General features: G+C 42.7%; 1 protein-coding gene and 1 long non-coding RNA gene across 2 annotated transcripts; one reads left to right on the top strand and one right to left on the bottom strand.

The window, feature by feature from the left end:
* Positions 1-530: 530 nt before the first annotated feature.
* Positions 531-20,294, top strand: LOC100703738 (SLAIN motif-containing protein 1). The gene is given in 13 exon segments (XM_019351945.2): positions 531-1,156; positions 1,159-1,333; positions 3,525-3,667; positions 12,610-12,753; positions 12,921-13,040; positions 15,748-15,897; positions 16,198-16,240; positions 16,328-16,722; positions 17,620-17,631; positions 18,114-18,263; positions 18,383-18,678; positions 18,681-18,709; positions 19,162-20,294. Coding segments are annotated over 13 exon segments (1,950 nt in total). The 5' UTR covers positions 531-939; the 3' UTR covers positions 19,238-20,294.
* On the bottom strand, positions 6,622-9,955 carry LOC112843858 (uncharacterized). Its single transcript, XR_003216395.1, has 3 exons — positions 7,665-9,955; positions 7,266-7,317; positions 6,622-7,148 (listed from the first exon to the last, which is right to left on the bottom strand). It is a non-coding gene; the product is annotated as an uncharacterized LOC112843858 (long non-coding RNA).
* Positions 20,295-21,858: the final 1,564 nt, after the last annotated feature.

Below are 21,858 nucleotides of genomic sequence, written 5' to 3'. Positions count from 1 at the left end.
CCAGATATTATTCGGCATTTTACGTTTTATTTTGTCAAAATCCATGGCCTACATTACCCACAATGCAACACTAACGCTCGGGCACTGCCTTCGTGGATTCGGAGTAGCCTCCGGGTGTTTTCGGGAGTGTATGCTAATTACGGTGAAAGGCAAATTAGCTTGGGGCGACTGTGGTGATTTCTACTAAGTAAAGTTGTTTTTATTAATAAATAAATTGACGAATTCGATAGTTTATCAATAGTTTAGTCTCTAGAGTGAAAAAACAAAGTGAGGTCGACATATTGCCGATAATGTTCGACTAAAGGTCAAAGGCAGAAGACGAAGCTGCTAGAACCGGACGAACGTAGGCTTTTTTCTGCTTTATTTCTGTTATTAAATAATATATATATAATTTGATATATCCCTCCCTTCAACCACTAGATGTCGCCAACGTTTCACAAATGCCGGCCATGTGTCCCCGTCTGTTGCTAATTATAACTTCATCTCATTATAAAATAACATCATTAATTAGTTAAAAGCTTATAATAAGTAAATATTATCTGAGGCAGTGTGTTTGCATTGAGTGAAGCAGAATGTAGAAATGTGTTACAGTATGAAAAAATTAAATGGCATATGTTTACGGTAAGGTGTGTTGGACATTAGCCCACATTTTAGACTGACAGGTGCACCCTCTACCTGTAATCAGTGCCGGGAGAGGAAGAGAGGGAGGGGTACGTGTGTAAATGTGTCGGAGGGGGGGTGGAGTTACATAGTCTCCCATTGGGTGAGCGTCCAGACAGGCGTACTAGACAGATTACTACCGCTGCCGAATACAGAAAGCAGTCTGAGGGCGCAGCAGCAGCAGCTTGGCCCTACCTGTCCTTCATTTGTGGTTTAAGGTAGAGGTAGAGGTGAAAGCGGCTGGTATTGTGGTCTTTTTGTGTGTTTTTCTTTGCTCCAATGGAGGCGGCCGTGCTGAACCCCGCGATCATGACGGAGGTGGACTGCAACAGCAACACCCTGAACGCCGAGCTGGAGGTGAAGAAGCTGCAGGAGCTGGTGCGCAAACTGGAGCGGCAGAACGAGCAGCTGCGCACCCGAGCCGGCGCCGGCGGATACTGCCTCCCCAGCCCGCTGCCCACCCTGCTGTGCGACTCGTCCTTGGGCTCGTTCTCCGCCCCGAGGAGCCTTTCGACTATTTCCACCCGCACAGCGGCAGGGATGGAGCGGCTGCTGCTGCGAGGGAGGAGGACGACGAGGAGGAGGAGGATGCATCCGAGCCGTCGGTTCTGGACGAGCTGGAGCTTCTGGATTTGAATTCCCTGAGCTGCTCAGAGGAGTCTGATGAAACCTGGTAACTGCACACTGCTTGTTTTTAACATTTCCAACCATGTGTTGCTCAGTCATGTTGCCTCTCCTGTGATTTCTAACTGAAATGTGGGATTTTAAAGCTTTGTTTTCAGCTGCTCCAGTCCTCTGCAGTGCCCCAACAAAGCCACACACACCTTGAAGTTAATCAGGCCCTACTTATGTGCTGCCACTTGCCTTTAAAGCTTCAGGGCCACACTTCTTGTGTTTTGCTGTGGAGTGGCTGCAGAGAGGACCAAATTAAGGAAGTGAAATTTTTTTGCTGATTTTTGTCACAGCTTGTGAGGTGTTGTGCAAACTCATAAACAGGAAGTCACCCAGGGCTGTATTTAACTAATACAAGTGGTCATGTTTTCACTTGTAGCAGTGAAGCAGACTGTGAATAAGCCTGTAGCGTCAGGAACTGGTTAATAACTAATGCTGTGCCACACTGCACATTTTGGTATCGATCCGATATCTGGTAAACACAGGGTCGGTGTTGCCGATACCCATACCAATACTTTTAACTGTAGGGGAGAGCTGTTTGTCATAATTTATGAAAAGACTCCTCATCAGCTTACAAAATCTAAACACATTTAAATTTTTAATATCCACAAAAAGTAACACAACAAAACACACACGTGAGCTTTTCATGTATTTTGAAACTGGGTTTTTTTGGAGAGCTGCAATGTAAATGTGTCTATCTCTAAACGTCTGTTGTTTAAATGTGCTGTAGGCTGTAAATAAAATAATAGACGTGACAGTCAACACAAAAATGTTCAGACATTTTTCAGAGTGCACGTTTGAGGTATGATTTTTTTTATATATATATATATATATATATATATATACACACATACTTAAAAGTATATATTTAACACAATTCAGCGGGCTAAATACTGAAGGAATCGATCCTGTTGCACTAGTATCGGTCCAATAGCAATACCAGCGTTGGTATCTGTATTATCAATATTCTGATCGATTTGCCCACCTTTTATTAATTACCTGAATAATTTAGTACTTATGATTTATTAGAACCTCAGGAGATCAAACCCATGTTTGAAGGCTGCGGCACATCCTTTTATTTGCCAGATTCATACTGCACCTTTCCCTCATATATAGAGCCGTGTGTGGGTGTGCACTCAGTCCCCTTCAGGTCACACTCTCACCTGATGTCAGCCGGGGTTTTAATCTATAATTCAGCTTCTTCCATGTTGCTCGCAGAGCAGCAGCATCGGGGCTGTCAGAATAATCTGATCCACTCTGTTTGAGCCTCTTCCTTGCTTCTAAAAAGGCTTGACACCACCTTCAAGCTGAGTTGGAGACAGATTTCTCTGACTCAGGAAGAAACGAGTTGGTGCCACAAAAGGAACGATGGAGTCTGGAGTGCGATCTGTCAGGGACTGTGTGCTGAGAGATTATATATGTATGTCACAGCACTGAATTATCCAGATTGAATTGGTTATCTGTATTCAACAGCTAAGAGTTGAGTTAAAAGAATAGCCACGTGATTAAGGCTAGATATGTAGTGAGGAGGATGTTGACATGAAACAGGAGAAGTTTTAAAAGAGGAAGATGGCATTAAGAGTAATATTTGTCTATATATAGTCGCAAAGAGAAACTACCAGGTGTAATCGATCATGATGGATAACAACAAGTTAACAGGCCTGTGTATGTAAACGCCTCACCACAGCTTCTTATGACAGAAAAGGAGGAAAAGCTCAGTTGGGCATTAAGTACTGGTTTTAGATGTCTTTCAAGCACAAACTTGGGCAAAACAATGGCAGTAATTTGTGTTTTCTTGTTTTCCCAGCTCAAATGTGAGCTTTTACTGCTTTTCTCAGAGTTACACAAACACATTCTTTGGTTCTGAACTGTTTGTTGGGCAGTAACATCATCTGTACGCCCTGAAACATTAGGATGGACTACTTGGTTTATAGGCTAAATAAGTGAAGCTCCAGTTGGTTTTCAGAATGATTGAGCATTCAAGCACCTTACTACAGAGTAAGTCTTTGTTGACCTTTGAGTTTTGGCTCTCCCAGATTTGTCCCCACCACAGTGTACACACAGTCCAGCTCTTTGTAGTCTCTTAAACTGCTTCCCTGATCATATTTGAAAAGATCTGGGGTTGGCCAGAGTCTCCTATCAGAGCTCATAGAAGGTGTAGAAGTCTAATTCACTCTTGCTTCTCTTTCCAGGTTATACATGTCATCAAAGGACAGCAGGTCGGAGACCACGAGCGACGCCCTCACACCTCTGCAGTGGTGCCGGCAGGCTCTGGACAGCCCCAAATCAGAGGTGGAGGCTGCCAGAAGGTCGCTGTCCCTCCGGCTAGAGCAAGGTGCGAGTCAACTGGTTTGTTTGTAATTTGTGTGTCTGTGTGTAGAGAAAACGACTGGTCCCCCAAGGGAGGTTGGATTGCACACACCTGGCTGTGCAGGTTCAATGGTGCAAAAGAAGACACGAGCCACACGATTAAGTTGCTGCTAGGAGCACTGCTGCAGCTACTGCTGCAAGAAAGACGATCAAGTCTGATATTTCTCTGAGTAGATGAGTGAAGAGTGGGAGTTTCTTCCTCATTAACTTGGAGTTCAGCCTGTGGGTGTTTCTCAAGACGGTTTTCGCTTAATAAAATGCATCTTTATGTTGGGAGCATTTCAGAGCTTGAAGTGCCCGCAGTTCTGTTGTTCAGTGCACGCTAAAACCAAAGGCTGAGGCAGCGGATTAGTTTGCAGGGCGCCGCTCGCCTCCAGGCTATTTTAAAACTGATGTACACAGCTTTTAGTGTCTTGCCAAAAACACGAGCGCTTCCTACCTCGCACGCCCCTACTGTCTTTCACAACACAAATGCTGGCCAGGAGGACGTGTTGGTGTTAGTTCGTACAGATCTTGCACACAGCACAGCTGCTGGCTTGTTAGAAAGAAATGTGTTAAGCACAAATGCATTACACTGCAAAAAGTATTCACTCATCTGCCTTCACACACATCTGAACTTAAGTGACCTCCCATTCTTAGGGTTTGATATGATGTCGGCCCTTTGCAGACATGACAGCTTCAACTGTTCTGGGAAGGCTTTCCACAGGTTCAGGAGTGTTTATGGGAATTTTTGACCATTCTTCCAGAGGTACAGTCGGATGAAGGCCTGGTTCATAGTCTGCAATCTAATTAATCCCAAAGGTGTTCTGTCGGGTTGAGGTCAGGACTCTGTGCAGGCCAGTCAAGTTCTTCTACACCAAATTCTCTCCTCTGTGTCTTTATGGAGCTTGCTTGTACAAGCAGTCTGTATGGCTAGCTGCTTGATTTTTATACACCTGTGACCACTAAAGTGATTGGAACACCTGAATTCAATAGTTTGTATGGATGAGTGAATACCTTTGGCGGTATAGTGTATTACTGATGAGATGAGTCGCCGGGTTCAGCAGATTAATTCGTCAACACTGGTTTTTGTTCAGTGTGTGGATGAATTCCTTAAAACTGTATCAGCGTTTCAGTGAGTGTCAAAATGACACGCAGACACATTTAAGTCATTTATTTTTTTCACACCAGTATGATAAAACTTTAAAAGCTTCAATTCATCTTTAAAATACAGAAAAGCTGCAAATCTTGACTTTTAAAGAGTTGTCATCAAAACCGAAAACTCAGACTTCAGACTGCTCTGAATGCTCAGTCAGTGACAGCTTGAGTCTGTTGGTGCTGATGTCAGAGAGCAGATATCTAAATATGGTCGTCTCAGGCACACAAGCCCCACCCACTCACTGTCAAACGCTTCTGTTTGTGAGAAGCATCCAATCAGAAGAAAGCTAGCTTTAAGGACATAATGAGATAAGATTATTTTGATACTGTGATTCATGCAAAACTGTACTAAGAATACAAATGCAGAGGTAGAAATTAATAGAAAAGCCCTCGCTTAAAGAAAAAAAACAGCCCAGCTTCTCGTTTACTTGAGCAATGTGTAATAATTCATTCAGTCATGAATAAGTAAAGACTCTTTACTTTAGATACGTCAGCACATCTGTGGGCAGCTGTGGCCTCGGCATGTTAGCATAAGAAAAGTGTAACTGCACTCCATTTATTTTTATTAATTTGTTGTTATTAGTATTAGTATTATTATTTTACAATGTTAATTTGTAGTTTTTCCAGCTGAAACTGTTCTTCCTGCTCTTGTGGTCATTTTCTCTGAGTTTGTAGCGTTTGAGCGGTGTTGTGTTACGAGAAAGTTTGCGTTATTGTATTTAAAAGGTCATTAATTAGGTTCCTTTTGTGTCAAAACGTCACCTGTGCGATTGCTCTGACAATATGACGCCAAACTTTGTCTGCTCGAATATCTCTTTAAAATGAAAGGCATACAGAAGGTCTTTGTTTTAGTTGCCTGTTTGAAATTAGCACAAAGCTGCCAGCAAACTGCGTGGGGTGGAAGAATGGGGGGAAAAAACGCCGCACTGTGTTTTGGTGATTGTGCCGTATGAACAAGTACAGGCAGAAAATACGAGCTTGTTCATCTCTGCTTTTGTTACCTGTTGAAAATCAAGTTTGACAGCTGCTTGTTTGACTTCTCAGCTTAGCTTGAGCAGCTTGTTTCTTGATCTTCATGTCTTGGATCGTGTATGAGAGAAGTTGTGTTCTCAGTGGTGGTTTACTGTTTGTGGACCGAACAGTTTGCTCAGTCCAACATTGCATGCATTTAAGTCGAACTAACGGCCACACAATAGTTGTTGATATTTGTGTAGGTATTTTCTCTGTGCCATTTTTTTTTTGGAGGCACTATAAGCAAGAAAACAGCTACCACTCATTTGTTTATCTTGCTAGTAAAATGAGAAAGAGGTGCAGTGATTTATTGAAACATGTAAATACAGTATTTAAGGCAGAAACAGAGTTTGGACAATGAAATTTCAACTTTATTTGTATAGCAAATATTAAACAACTATAGGTAACAAAAGTGCTTTACAGTGAACACAAAAATAAGGGACAATCGAAAAATAAAGTACTCAAAGATAAAAGTACAATAAAATAGGAATGCACTGAGATGTTTGAGACCATTTCTGATGAGACGTCAGTGAACAAACGAAGTTCCAGATATTTTTCATAAATTCAAGAAAAGAAATGTTGTTGTCTGAAGGACTGGACTGAAAATGAGTGAAAAAGCAGCCAATGTCCAAAGAAACACTTTAGAAAACCTCTAGAACCGGTGACTCTTTAGAAAATGACAAAGTCTGGCTCTTTGTAAGCAAAATATAAAGAAACAAAGGTTGGTGCACTGAAGTGTTTTCCAGAATTTATCATGGTGATCCCTTTTTTTTTTACCAATATGAAAGCTGATGAAGGCAGGGACATGACATTTTTACCTAAATCCTGTTTAAAAAAAAATGTATCTCACCCCTCAAACTTGTTCAGATAAACCTGTGATGGTCAAACGGGGGGTGTTTGGAATGATATGCAAAGACGCAGCAGTAGTGTGCTAGAGCACAAGTGTAACATGACACTGCATTTGTTTAATCAGCTTAAGAAGCAGGAGACATTTTCTGTGAGAGGTAAAATCTCAGCAGGTCTGGAGATGAATGGAAGCGGCTGGCAGCATAGTCACTAGCACTCTTTTTAAATGATCCACTTTTTAAAGCCAGTAAGATAAGCAGTCACCTCACTAATGCTTCCTAAGTACTCTGTGGTCACGGTGATCAGTCTGAGGTCGGCTCACCTTCATCCGTGCACTGCAGGGCTCAGCAGTCCGTCGGCACTTCTTAGGCAGATCAGGCCCGGGTCAGCTGACCTGCGTGTCTGTCATAATTACAGGCGTTGCTTAGCAATACTGAGCAACAGGAAAAGATCTGAGGAAGTAAAACAGGAAGTTGGTCTTAATATACCAGCAGGTTAAAGCAAGGAGCAGACCAGTGGATCGATGGCAGTGCTGAGGCTGCCGCTTGGTTTAGTGTTGTCATGGTTACCTCATGGGTCTGTAAAAATGGATTTCGTGTCTGGAGTTTATCGACAGGTGACCTGGAAAAAGCAGATTAGGATCATCAGTCCTGATGTCCGTGTGCTTATCGGAGTCCTCATCAAATCGATGGGTCTCTTTGTAGTGTGTGTGTGTGTGTGTGTGTGTGTGTGTGTGTCTGTGTCTGTGTGTGTAAGATGGGGCTGCTTGTGAAGTGTGAGTGGAGGCGACAGCTCCCACGGCCTCAGCTGAACAGGCAGTTTAACGCCCGCAGCCTTTAATGAGGCGAGATGGAGCTCCACTCACCTGCGTGGGCACGCTCGTCTGCACACGATCCCGCTCAGCCTCCACATACTTAGGAATCAAGTAATTATGTGCAGTGTTAAAGTCAAAGAAATACTTCACTTACTCTGCATTTTTGCTTCCATCAAGGGCCGGCTGTTGGTGTAGAAAGGCTAATCTTCACACTGTAACCGCAAAGCTTGCAGAAAAAGCAACATTGAATTTAATCTTGTTAGATGCTCAGAGTGGAGATTCACCAACGCAATCCAAAAATTTACCGTGACAGTCGTGTTTTTGATTAAATCAATTAATAAAGAAAGGAGGCAAGATTTAAAGCCTGCATGTATGCCTGTTCTTTGTGCAAAAGCATCCCCCGCCTCCTTATCCAGTTTCAGCAAGTCTCTAATGGTATCATGCCATCATTAAGTCAAAGTTTAGGTTTGCCAATGCAAATACTTTCATGTTTGGTGCTAATGAAAACTGCCTTAAATCTGTTTTCTTTCTAGTGACCAGCCAGCATCAACACCTGGTTGCAAAAGGGGGTCCAGTTGTCTGGATGTCAGTCAGTTGATCTCTTCTAAACACTTTTCCTGCTGAATTTATGGTGCCAGTCTCTAGGTCACCATGTTTGATACGACTATAACGCCCAATCAAGTAAGCTTCGGCTTCACATTCAGAGTCTGACATATCCTGATGCTACAGTCATGCAAAGGAAACCAGTTGTTGGAGGCCAAGTTGTTGCTACTGTGTGCACTGAACTTGCGATCGTGTTGCCTTTTGAAATGGTCATTTTGAAGACGGGGACCATGTCTGAAACCACTCGTACTCAGCTGCCGTCTTCAAAGCAACGTTGGCGTGTCAAGACCGCCATAAAACAACAACAACAGGTCGATAAGGGTTGGGAACTGCATGACAACTTGACCTCATTGTTGAAATACAGCGATTAATTGCACTAAACTGGCAAAAATTACAAATCTGCATGCACAGAAATTCACATTCACGACTTGAATTCAGAGACCAGCCCAACTCACAAATCTGAAACAGGAAGTCCTCCACAAATAGTGACGTAGTTGCTGCAGGATGACAATTTAACTGCTAAATGACATGGTGCAGCGTGGCTTTGATACGGAAATACAACCAGTTGGCAATCAGATGTCACTTTGAACTTTAGGTTATTGTGAGCATCTAACAGAACAAATTGTGGTTTAATCAAGAAGATCAAATAGCCTGATCCCACTGTTAGGTTTTCCTCATCTTTATGATGACATCAGCAGGAAACATCATGAATTGGTCATCTCAGGCACAGAAGCCACCTGCTTTTAATCTTTGCTTGTGTCAGGAGAGCTAACCTCTTGTCTTGTTTCAGAGAGAGGAATCAGATAAAAATGAGGATTATTTTGAACTGTGACTCATGCAAAGCTACTCTGTTCAAGTCTTGGTGTAGCAGCCAGAGCTCGATACTTGTGAATTTCATTACAGCACATCTTTTCGGCCACACTTGGCTTGTAGCAAGTTACTTCCTGAGAGCCATGTTGCCAGTTAGACACATTTCTGCGGTAACTCAGGCTTGTTTTAGATGGGCTGAGTGCAGGTGCTGACAAACAAATTTTAAGGAATGTTGCAGCTGCTGTGATTACTGTGCTGGAGTGTCACCTCTGCATTACTGATCACATGCTAACCTTCCATGTGCTTTAAACTAGCCTCCCGTTGCAGTCTCAGTATTTGGGTCACAGTGTTAGACTCCCTGACTCGGCTACATGCTCTGAAGTTGCCTCGGCTGTGCAGCTTGTTGCATCAGAGGCGGTTAAACCTCCACTCGACACACTAACCATCCTCTGCAGAGGAATCCTCCCACCAACTCGGCCCGCTAGCTCTCTCTCCCCCGCCCGAGGTTTGCCGTGATGAAATGAAGAGCTGTTGCCATGGCAACGGTTTACATGAAAGGTTCGCAGCTAAATGCTTTTATATTCACATTGACAGGTAAAGGAGAGAAAGATTTCCCTCGCATCTCTGTGCGGACGCCAGCTTTACTCACACACCTTTTAAATAACACAAGCAGTATTTTCTTTTATTCACCTCTGATTCCAAAATTGTGTGTGTGTGTGTGTCATGTTTCTTCTTTCTATGAATAGTAGCAGCCGTTTGTGTGAGAGGCGCACAGCACCAGGTACAGCTGCATTGTGTGAACGTCTCTGTTGTGTTGAATCCTGCTTTGTCCTCAGCACTGAGCTGCTGAATAGAGCAGTCGGTGACAGACACCGCTGGTGAGGTAGCGGCTGCACGGCGCTGCCCTCCATGCACAAAGACGTCTGTGATGTCTGGCTTTGTGTGGTTATTGTCTTTTTATCTCTGATTTTGAGCTGTAAAGAACAAAAGAGTCGAACTGATGGTGATTTTTTTTTTTCCTTTTCTTTTTTTCTCTTTTTTCTATAGAATATTCACTGATGGCATTTAAAGAGACATTACACCAAAAAATGTTAACATGCTTCATTTTGGATGCTTGCTGGTGTGAAGTACCAATTCATTGTGAGGAAATGAGGACTGCAGCTCATTTACACTCTAGTTTGTCCTTTATTCCCACTCCTGCACTCATTGATGTAGAGCCATCGAGGCACAGGTGGAGTAAAAGGACATTAATCGAGTTGGCAACAAGTCGTTACTGTAAGTGAAATAAAAGCTTCTCGGTGACGTCCTTCTAGTTTCTACATCTACCCGACTCTGTGCTTAAATGTTACAGTCAGTTGTTTTTAACAGGAAAAACAATAATATTATGCTCATAAATATATATTTATAAGTGCATAATTATCTCTTCCAACAAATTGTGTTCTCAAACTTAGAATTAATCCGTTAAAAATACATAGGCGCAGGTTTGTGGTTTGTCATATTGGCCCGCCATCTTGAACACACTGTTCAGTCTTGTTTTATGTATGTAGCTAGAAACCGGCCACATATGAGAAGTCAGACAAATTTTAATTAATTTCTGCAGCTTCAGAGTTGAGATATAATGACAAAGTACTATCATCTGAGAAGGGTTCCTCAAATGACCTGAAAACTTTTTATCTAACAAAGAGTCTGACTACATTCTCAGATCATAGTCCGACAGATGTGTGGTAAGTCTAACAATGTTAGAGCTACCCTCAAGGTTTCGCTAACGGAGGTTAACGCCAGCTAAAAGAGGCTAACAGCAGCTAACACTGTATTAAATCAGCACTTACTGGCAGAAAAGTTCAGGATATCTGTTCCAAATAACTGATGTCTATATCCCTATATTAATTACACTCAACTTGTGCTTGACAATGCTTGATGTTTCACAAAAACCCTTCTCTTCTTTTTTTTTTTTCTTTTTTTTTTTTTTTTCTATGAAAGAAATCCCTGCATCTTAATCTGGCACAATGACACTGCCATGATAAAGCTTTTTCCCAGATATTCATTGTAATTAATCTTGGTATGTGGTGCACAAATCCAGCTTTTCTCTGTTGTTGGATCACTCTCAAGGATTTGCTGGCGGGAGAAAAGTACACTGTTCCCATCCCGATCATTATTTGTAATCCATGATGATCTGTTCAAAATAAAAATGTTTTTGTATGTTAGGAAATCTTTTTCATTTTATACAAGATTGATGCAAAATTTGCACTGCAAATAAAAGCAAATGTGTTTATCTGAAATTAGGCAAAGAGATTCTCCAAAAGATTATTACTAAAATATTATTGGGCAGCTGGAGCTGGATGATGGAACTTCACTTTTATATAGAGACAGAACCGAAATGTGAACTATCGAAGGAAGTGAGTGAAATCAAATGTTAATGTGTATTAATTCTAACAAGCTGCTGCATATTCTCAAGTATTGGCCTTTGCTACATGGTCTGTGAACAGTCTAGCTACATGTTTGATCTAAACAGCAGTCATGTAATATGGGAATATTTTATTTTAAAAAAATGGCTCAGTAACTTCCAATGATCAGTGGTGTCAGACTAATTTTACATTGTGGGCACCATCCAGCCCAATTTGATTTTATGTGTGCTGGACCAATGAAGTTACAGCATTGCCTAATCGATAAACATGTCTACCTGCCAGTCGTTTCCCTCATAGTACAAAAAATCTTTCCCTTCTATTTTTTTTTTTTTTTTTTTTTTTAACACCATCTGTCCAATAAATTTCAGCCTTGTCTCTCTAACTTTGTCTTCAAAGTTGGGTGTTGGAATACTAATGGTAAAGAACGCCTACATTTCTACTTACTTTGGTGTGGTATGCCATTCCTTGGGTGAAGTCTTTTGATACATTGTACTTATATATTACAAGTACAATATTTTATATCCTTCTACTTTCCAAGTGTCACATTTTCTAAAGCCGTCCACTGGGTCAGTTTGGTGGCCCAGTTCTGGCCCCTGGACCAAATGTTTGACTTGACACCCCTGCACTGAAAGCATGAATGGTGCATGTACTAAAAACTACTTCACCCTCCGGGATAATACACACTTAATGTGAAACCATAGTCTGTATATAAAAGATAGACACACCATCTTTTTTTTTTTTTTCTTTTTTGGGTTGCAGGGGATTTGTTTAGTTTTTGTTAGATGGGTCGATGTACTCACATGGAGGTGGCTTGTTTATCAAGAGGTAGTCACTCCTTAAATCATTATTACCAGAGTATTCACTACTAAATACCCTGCTTTTTATCATCAATTTCCCTATATTGGACTAACATTTGTAAAATAAACCTGATCTTGTATTAAATTAGACTTGAAACCAAAGTTTAAGACTGTAAATTTAAATTTACTAAGTAAAAAAAGTGAGCAGTTGGGCCACTTTCCCCTTAGACTTCTAGATAAGCGCACTTGCTTTGTGAATATTCAGGAGTGCACAACAAACTCCAATATTTATGCTGAAAAGAGCAGAAATCTTATAAATACACTGTCCTGTGCCTGAATGTAGAACAGTGATGTGTGTGGGACTTTCTTTTGTTTCTTTGTCCACCCACAGCTTTTAGTTGGTGTGTCGTGTTTGAAAGGGAAACATAAACAAGAAAATGGTTAAATATATGCTAACTCTGTGCTTGTTTTCTCGCTCCTTCAGTCTCCAGGTGGCGTAGCTCCCTGTCCAGCCCCTCTCCTTCCTCCTCTCCTGGTCCTCCTCTGAGTCGAGTTGCTGGAGTGTCTCCCATCAGTGCTTCCCCTCCAACCAAGCCCTGCTCCACTCCTCGGCCGTCTGAAAGACACGGTACCAATGTTTTATCTTTTTTCCAAGAGTCATAATCAGCTGGCCTGGGACTTAAATTTCCTCGAGTACTGTCCAGATTTGAATATCAGTGCAACTTTCACTAATGAATCAGCTCTCTGTCACATCTTTTTCTCCCAAAACTGACCTCCCCTCCCTCTGTGCCTCAGTTCCTTCCCTCTCCTCCCCGCTCCACCCGGTCCTCCATCGGACTCTCAGTCCCATCGGGAAGGAGCTCTCCCCTGTAGCTGAGAGGACTCCCACCTTCCTCCCTCACCCGCTCACCCGAAGTAAGCCTGATACGCTGCTCTTCTTAAAAGAACATGTTGATTCCTTACAAACATTAAAAATTTAACACGTATTGTAACCAGAATACAAATGTGCCGGGGGAGGAAAAAACTGGGTCGTGCTCAAGCTTTTTATACATTATTCCAATCATTCCCTCCTGTAGGAAGTTGAAGTTGGAGAATATATTTTCATCGCAGCCTTTTTTTTTTTTTTTTTTTTTTTCTTTCTCTTCTTTTTTCCTCTGCCCTGCTTGTTGCTCGTTATACGACTACATTTCACTGCTGCGCGTGAATGCTGTTTGAAGGCAAAGTGGATTCAAGTGCATTATTAGCAATGGAAAAAAACGGCGTTCCAGACACAGGAGAGGGCGAAGCTGCAGGGAATAAAACTGCTCAGCCCTGAAGGGAGCGAGCTCACATCCTGAACAATGTAGCTCAGAAATAACTCCTGGGGGGGCTAAGTAGTGGTGGTGGGTGTTTGCCCAAAGCTTATTTCCATGACACTGGCTTTAATGAGCCTTTTACACGTGCTCTCCTAAACAGGAGCCTCCCTGCACTCCTCTGTGCCACCAATGTGTTCGGGGCTGTCAAATGGGTTTGTTCATTTATCTATAAGCACGCTTTCAAGAACGAGGCACGATTGGCAGCGTCTTACTGATGATGCTTGGATAAAGCTACAATACTGGAAAAATATGAAAAGGTTAAACGCACTATGACAGCTGAAGGACTAAATGTGATAGTTAGATGCTTTATTGGTCCCACAAGGGAAATTATTATTACAGCAGCAGGATAAGGAATTAAAAAAAAAGTCAACAGCAAATAAACTAGATGGTTAAAGTGCCGCAGTTGCGTAGTGAGAACCTTATATTGTGAGACTGCAGCAGTTTTACATATACAACAGTGAAAACAAGGGAAATGAAAAGACCGATGTGTAATGGAGTAGCACAGATTGTATTAATACATAATATGTACACTATAAATCTAAAACGGCTCCAAGAATGTGTAAAGGCCTTTACACACTGAAAGCATTTAGAAAAACGATGTGAAATTCCCAATTTTTCGTATGCAAGTGTCTGGTAACGTTTAAATACACCAAAAGCTCTGCATTTATGCAAAAAACAACCAAAAAAAACAATAGAGTCATGGTGAAGCAACGATGAGCTGGTCCTGATGTTTCTAAAAAAGAAAAGGAAGAAACTGAGATTGTGGGTTCATCCGGTTCTCATGAGCAGGCCACAGCAGGGACGCTTTAATGGTTTGATCCAGGAGCTGAAGCTGTATCACAGCTGCTTTAGTACTTATTTCAGGATGTCAGTGAGGCATTTTGAACTGTTGTTGGGAGAGTTGGGGCAGCAATTTGAGAGGGCTGATTAACCCAGGAGCAACGTCTGCTGTTTCCATCTCATTGTGTAGTCAGTATTGGTCCGAATGCAGTGATCCGATTGGTGTTTATTCCGATCTGTTTATTCGCATGTGAAGAGTCTCAAAAATCGAGATTGATTCAAAAAATTAATGCCAAAAAATTCCTCCTATGAAATTGTGTGATCGGTGTGAACGACTGTTTAAGAATAGATGAGTCTGAAAAATAATTTTAAAGGCCTTAGAACAGAAATGTGTCTTATTCTCAACAGGTGTGTTCTCCTCATTGTACAGTTTCATGGAGAAATTCCACCATCAGCTGTAAGTTTTGGTATTGGTAAGAGGAAGCATTTGGAAACCACAGCAGGACCACATAAAGTTACAGATCGGGGAACTGATTGCTGACTTGTAACCGCGGAGCTCCAAACCTCCTCTGGCATTAACATCAGCACTAAAGCTGTGTGACAGGAGCTTCATGGCCTCATTTCTATAACCGAATAGCTCCTGTAGGTGGTGCAGCCCGTTTGGTGTGTTCTCTACCCACTGAAGGAACGACCACTTAACTCCGGCCTTTTATTAAAAGCACCTCTGATCTAAACTGCACAGCAACAATATTCTAAAACTTCACTGCGATAGTTTTAATGAGGCTGCTCGTCTTTATTTGTAGAGCGCTTCCCTGAAGGCATGTTACAAATTACTTCACTCAAGAAAATATGACAAACTCGTCGACCTGAAGGAGGGGGAAAAAAAACCTATTATGGGATTTGTTTTACCTGAAGAAGCTGACCTTTGACCTACCTGAGCTTGTGCCCAAAGTGGAAGTGAAGGAATCATTTGTGCTGATCTCAAAAGTCTCCCTTGTCTATCCAGAGAAACCTGTGTCACTCAGCACAACCCACAGACATTTTTAATGTTCCTTTCTTGATTGTTAGGAGTTAATTTCAAAGATTCAGAGACGGCCGGAGTTAAAGAAGCTCGTAAAGGTGCAGACATCCTGGCCTGTGTGAGTCAAATAAGACTAAAGTAATTAGAATAATGGCACTGATGGAAGGGATTATTTTAGAGAGCAGTCGCAGGGAGCAGATATCAGGCAGATCGTTAACTGTGGAGAGGTTTTTGTAACCTCGGGCTTAATATTTCTGCCTCGCTGCTGCCTAATGGGCTCTAATACTGCGAGCCGAGCATCACCCTCCATTAGTCCGAACCCCTCATCTTTATGTGGAGGACACTCTGAAGAGTGAAGGGTGCTTCTCTCATCGGAGCAGTCCTGCCTCATTTGTTTAACTGTGCAGCGTGAAGTGAGACATCAGAGAGGAAAGTCTGACTTCTTGGGTCTTGTTTTCACTTGAAGGTTGCAGCCTGCGGCACTCCACCCTCAGCCCGCAATCGTCCATGGACAGCGACCTGGGAGCGTCTGAGGCAGAGGATGACTCCATTGCTCTGGGATACAAGCTGCAGGACCTCACTGATGTCCAGGTTATGGCCCGGCTGCAGGAGGAGAGTAAGTAGCAGGACCTCCATCTGCACCCTGACTGCACTTCATGATTTTTGATCTGAGTTGTAGACTGTTGGTTAGTTGTTTGCTCCGCCTGCCAGAGTGCTTAGAATGCACTATAAATCCGAGTCTTTATACAGAGAGAGATGTTTCTGAAATGATTTCAGGACAGTGGAAATCATTCTTGCTGTTTAGTCACTTTTTTTATGGTTATCTCTGTCATTTGAGCCAACTGACTTCTCTTGCTGTCCGTCTGTCTGTCCCTACTGTCCCCCCCCGTCCTAATAATTTAACAAATGGCACCAGATCTCAGAGCCCATCGCTACTTCAGCTTCATTAACCCCAGGAGGTGATGACTGTGTGTGTGTGTGTGTGTGTGTGTGTGGGTGTGTGGGTGGGTGTTTTGCACGCTGGTCCTCATATCTCGCTCCCCCAGGTCTAAGGCAGGACTTCGCCAGCACCTCGTCCGTCCTGGCCAACCGCCGCAGCCAGAGCTTGACCTTCCAGCTCAGCCAGCTCAGCGCCGGTCCCGACCTGGAGGAGGAAGACGAGGAGGACGACGAAGACTACGGTCTCCTGCCACCGCCACAGCCGCGCCTCACCCGCCTGCCCCACTCCCACACTTTCTCCAGCATCCGAGACTGGCGAAGAAGCACCAGTTCCCTGTGCACCCCTCCTTCCACCCCCTCCACCCCCCGTACCCTTCCGCTGGGTTCGCCATTCAACCTGCGCTCCAAGCCCAGTCTCAGGGTCTTGGGCTGGGGCTGGGATTGGGGCTGGGAGTGGGCAGCACCTGCGCAGCCGAGCAACAGTGCTTCAGACCAGGATCAGGTGAGGAAAGGGGGAAACTTGATCTAAATAAAGAAACAAGGCTATTGTGTGGAATTACCAAGGAGCAGATTCCCTTTCAGCTCATTCTTCTGGTCTTCTGCTTCATGAGAACAGAAGACCAGAAGAATATCCTGGACTTTTCTGTTAGCTGGTGTTAGTGAAACTTTCATTAAAGTGGATCTAACACTGTTGGTGTCGGACACTTGGCAAATAAACTCTAATACGATGTGAGAATGTAATCAAATTGTTTATCAGAGGCAAAGTGTGACTTTTAAGGACACTCGAGCCTAACATTAGCTAGCATGACATTAGCTTATAACAATATCAAGAATTAATGTCTAGTTTGAAAGAGCTATTTGTCATCTTTAAATTAAGAGTAACTTATAAAGCGTACCAGGTATGTGGCCGGTCTGTAGCCACATACCTGAAACTTGGCAGCTTCCACAAACCAGGGATCATTTTTATGTATTTTTAATGGATTCATTCTAAGTTTGTGAGAACACAGCAATTTGTTGAAGGACGTAATTACACGCTACTCCAAATTTATGAGTATGTCATCTTTTTTTTGTTTGTTTGTTTTTGGGGGTTTTGTCTATTAAATAAGCTGAAATGACAGACTGTACCTTTAATCTCTGAGTGTAGTCCTTTAATGAGGATGAACCAAAGCCTGATTTTTAAGAATCTGGCACAAGAAGGTATTTCCATCCATCAGCAGACATGGATTAAAACTACTGATGATCTTTTGATAGAATCAGTACCTATTAATGCTTTGAAGAGTACTAATATAAATTATCTCTGTGTTTATGTTTTGTGCGTGTGATATTTGTGTGTATTGCTGTGTACGTGTATGACGTTGGACATGTTGTTTTGGGTGGAAAACTTCATCATGGCCTCCAGCCGAATATGAGAGTAAGTCAAAAACACGGTTCAGTATATCTAACCTCATACGTCATCTCTGAACATTAATCTGAGTATTTTTCTTGTAATTGTGAACCTCGCCCCTTTAACACTGTGACGGTGTCCCGGTCCTGACCTCGCTGACGCTCTACCTGCTTCATAAACTCTTTCTAATCCTCTTGTACAACTGCTCTTAAAGCTCTCTGGCTGGCGTGTGTTTCCGTTTTGAGGCGAAGACTCCAAGAGTTTGATGGGATTACAAGTTAGGAGTGTATATCTGACTGAGGGGGGCTGGAAACTGTTAGCAGTATAAAGAAGATCAGAGGCTGCTTTGAGGCATCTTTAAAAATAGTTCAGCATCTGAAGGTTTCTATTTGTCTCTGTGTTTTTGTTTGGAAGCCTCTCTGTTTGCAGACTCTGCAGATAACTCTATTAATCTGGCCTGGTGCAGCTCTGGACGCCTTAAATCTGTTGGCTGTTTCTGTCTGTGTTAGATAAGCTGCGGAGGAGCATGCCTAACCTTGTCAGAGCTCCCAGCATGCCCAGTGTGCCCATACCAGCCAATCCCAGTGCTTCCCCTTCTTTGCTTCGTAACAGCCAGAGCTTTGATTCGTCCAGCGGACTGGCTCGACTGCAGTCCTCCAGTAAGACGCTGCTTCTCTTCTCTAATTAAAGGGACAACTCACCCAAAAATTCATTCGGCTTGAAGGCGCCGCCGGCCAATCAAGTTTACTAACTTCAGTTCGTCTCCTCTCGTCTTCAGTCCCCTCTCCAGGCCAACTCCAAAACAGAGTCCAGAGTGTCGGGAACTTCACCTCATTGTCACGGCCGCCTCTGAAGGCCACCGCCTACGTCAGTCCTACTATCAAGGGCTCCGCCTCCATGCCCACCTCCATCAGCCTCCAGTCTCTTAATCTGAACGGCAGCGGCGGTGGTGGTGGTGGGGCCAACAGCGGGATCCCTTTGCTTAGTAAACCTGCAGGAACACCCACCGCCTCAAACACTGCACGCAGCAGCCTGCCCCGCCCTGCCTCCTTTGTCGGTACCACAAGCTCCAGCCCCGCAGCAAGGTGGCCCAACCAGCACGAAGGTAAACTTTAAAAGAAGGAGTGTGTGTGTGTGTGTGTGTGTGTGTGTGTGTGTGTGTGTGTGTGTGTGTGTGTGTGTGTGTTTGCTTGCACAATCTGAAGTAACACAAACTTACTTTAGTGCACTATAGTCAGTAAATATGTAAAGTAATTGATTACTTTTTAAAAGTAAAAAGTATTGTGTAATTTGTTCATTTGAAGCAACAACTCTAATCAAACACTGATGTTGCTGCACTCTGCCTGGAGCACATAGTATTAGATTCATTTGGACTTGCACTAAAAGTTTGAAATGAGGCTCTACAAAGCACCGAGTGTTACTCGTCCATGGCATCCACACCGCACCGGTGGGGTTCCTGAGACATGTGGCTCCAGTGAATGTCTGTTAGATTTACCTGGTGTGGAACATCGTGTCTTTGTCTGTCCTCTGACTTTAGTCGTCCTCCTGTTCCCTCAGTTTACTGACTCCTCCAAAGAGCTTGTCCACCTTCAGTGCCCTCCGCGACAGCACCTGGCGAGACGGCTGCTACTGATGGACGTGGCGTTGGCGGCGGCGCAGTAGTGGCAGCGACACCCCGCTGGCTGGGGCAACTCGCTGCACTTCAGCATCAACTTTTTTTGACGTGGAGATGCTGAAAGGTTTCTGACCAAAAAAAAAGTGACTGTTGATGACCTTAAATCTGAGATCCTGCATAGAACGGTCGGCCGAGGGTCTTCGTGAACCGATCTCTCAGAGTCTATGCAGAATTTCTTCGGGGAAGTCGGGTTTTCTTAATCTGCGTTTGCACGTCAGCCCTTGAATTCACTGACTGCTTCACAATCGACGAGTGTGGTCTGTGCCAAGGGGGCGCTGTTCCCTGCTGCTCTTGTGCAATAAACCGCTGGCTGATGGGTACCAGTAATACTAACCCGCTGAAGAGGGCTGCCAGTTTGTTTTTTTGTTTTTTTTTTTTTAATGAGCCTCGTGATACTGTGTGTTTGTTTATATCACATTTATTTTGAATAAACAAATAATTTTGACTAATCAGGAGATTTTTCCCTGTGGCAACGAGCGCCCACGATGCTGCTAAAGTTTAATCAGTCCCTGTGCATTTGGGTACAATTACTCCAATTTTTACAAACTTAATAAATGACGTATTCGTGTACAAATCTAACTATTAAGTGTGCGTACGTATATATTGATTGATCCGATATTCGGTTTTAAACGTGACTTTTGACCAAAATATCTGAATGTTTACACGAGTTTTGTGCATATTAACACTTTAAAACTGTCTGACCGATGAGGGGAAACGGTTCTTGTTGCACTTTTGTATAAAATCTCTCAACTTTGTTTATCTTTTTTGTTCTGTTTACTAACATTTGCACTTTTTTTTAAAATATATCTGTATTTGATTTAATGGATATAAAGTGAGTAAACGGCTGTTAATAAAACGTTCTGGGGATGTTTCACAGTTAACACGCGGCCTAATGTAGCACCGTCTGTTTGTAATATTTGACCACAGCACATTTCACAAAACCTACAAGACTCTTTTGTTACTGTGATAGACCGAATGAGTGAGCATTTTAATAAAATATTCTAAATTAAAGCTGTTTTTATGTTTGTTACAGTGTTTCAGTCATGTAAAGTGGAACAGACTTCTTCAGCATCATCTAAATTGTGGAAATGGTCAACGCTGCCACCTAGTGGTATAATATTTCAATGGCTCAGTGTGGATTTAAAAAGGCATTTCCACAGGAAGGTGGTAACTAGATACAATAAGATAGCATTAACACCTTGAGCCTAGCTACAGTTAACACTGAATATAAATTCTAAAACTGAATATATTGCATAGTGTCACCCCCCCACCACCACCACCACGACCTTTAACGGGTTCAGCTCATAGCGTGGACCGCATTTATTTCTTGTTTTCAGTAGCAACCAATGCCTATGATTGTGCCAGAGCACAATGGGCATTTGAGATTTCACACAGGTGGTTGGTTGTTACAGTCTGGAAATGGAATGAAGGTGAGTGTTATTAACCCTTTGTGTGCCGCACCTCCAAATCACATGACTGCTTTAAGCTGACATAGAAACATGCTGCAGCCACGCTGAGTCTCTATTTCAGCTTGTTTTGAAAGTTCGGACTTCAAAGTATACACCAGTTTTGAAATTTTAATGACAGGCCACGAAATCCAGTTTTTTTTGTTATATATATATATACATATATATAACAAAAAAAAAAGCCACCTCTTTCCTATTGGTGGAAAAATGTACCCTGTCAACAAATTTTTTTTTAAAAAAATGGCAAAATGTGGGATTTGGTTGTTTAGGAAGAGGGGAAAGTTTTGAGAGTGACGGCAGCGAGACCGAGCAAGCGAATTGGAGAGAAAGGTAGAGCGAGCGAGAGTTGAGATATGAGAGATTTGTGATGTTTAGTGTGTTGTGTAGTCGTTGTTTTGTGTGTTAGTGAGGGTACTAATGCCTGTCACAAAGGCAGACTGCAATGTAAACACTGTCCAGGTGGAAAACAGGAGCAGTGATACACCTCCTGCTGTCAGGCCTGCAGGGTTTATACCTGTGGTGTTCTCCTCTGTCTTGTGGCGGGCAAAATTTTTTTACTGACACAAATAATTTGTGGGGCATCTTATTGTGACACCTGATTGTTTTCTCATTTTAGTTTTTGTAGTATTGTTGAACCAGCAGTAAAAACTGAAGGTGGCAATTTTATTTTTCAGAAACCAATCATGTTTCTCTTCTGCTAGATGTTAACTCACTGCGTAACCTGCAGTTTCTATCTGCACTTGACTGACCTGTGTGTTCAAGGTTTGTCATAATTTGGTTTGCACTGTTTACAGTCATGGCCTTTTCATTACGTAAGGTGTACCTAATGAAAAGGTTTGTGCAAATATCTAACCAGCCAGTCACATGGCAGTAACTCAAAGCATTTAGGCATGCAGACATGATCAATACGACCTGCTGAAGTTCAGATATATCATCGGACTGGAGAAGAAAGTTGAGTTTTAGTGACTTTGAATGTGACATGGTTGTTGGTCTGTGTGAAGATCTGCTGGATCTGCTGTCTCTAGAGTTTACAGAGACTGGTCTGAAAAAGAGAAAATGTCCAGTGAGCAGCAGATCCCTGTTGATGTCAGATGTCAGTTGATGGCAGAGTTT

This window comes from Oreochromis niloticus, linkage group LG23, assembly GCF_001858045.2.
Source record: "Oreochromis niloticus isolate F11D_XX linkage group LG23, O_niloticus_UMD_NMBU, whole genome shotgun sequence".
NCBI classification, from domain to species: Eukaryota; Metazoa; Chordata; class Actinopteri; order Cichliformes; family Cichlidae; genus Oreochromis; species Oreochromis niloticus.
This window is presented reverse-complemented; position numbering and strand designations above follow the sequence as displayed.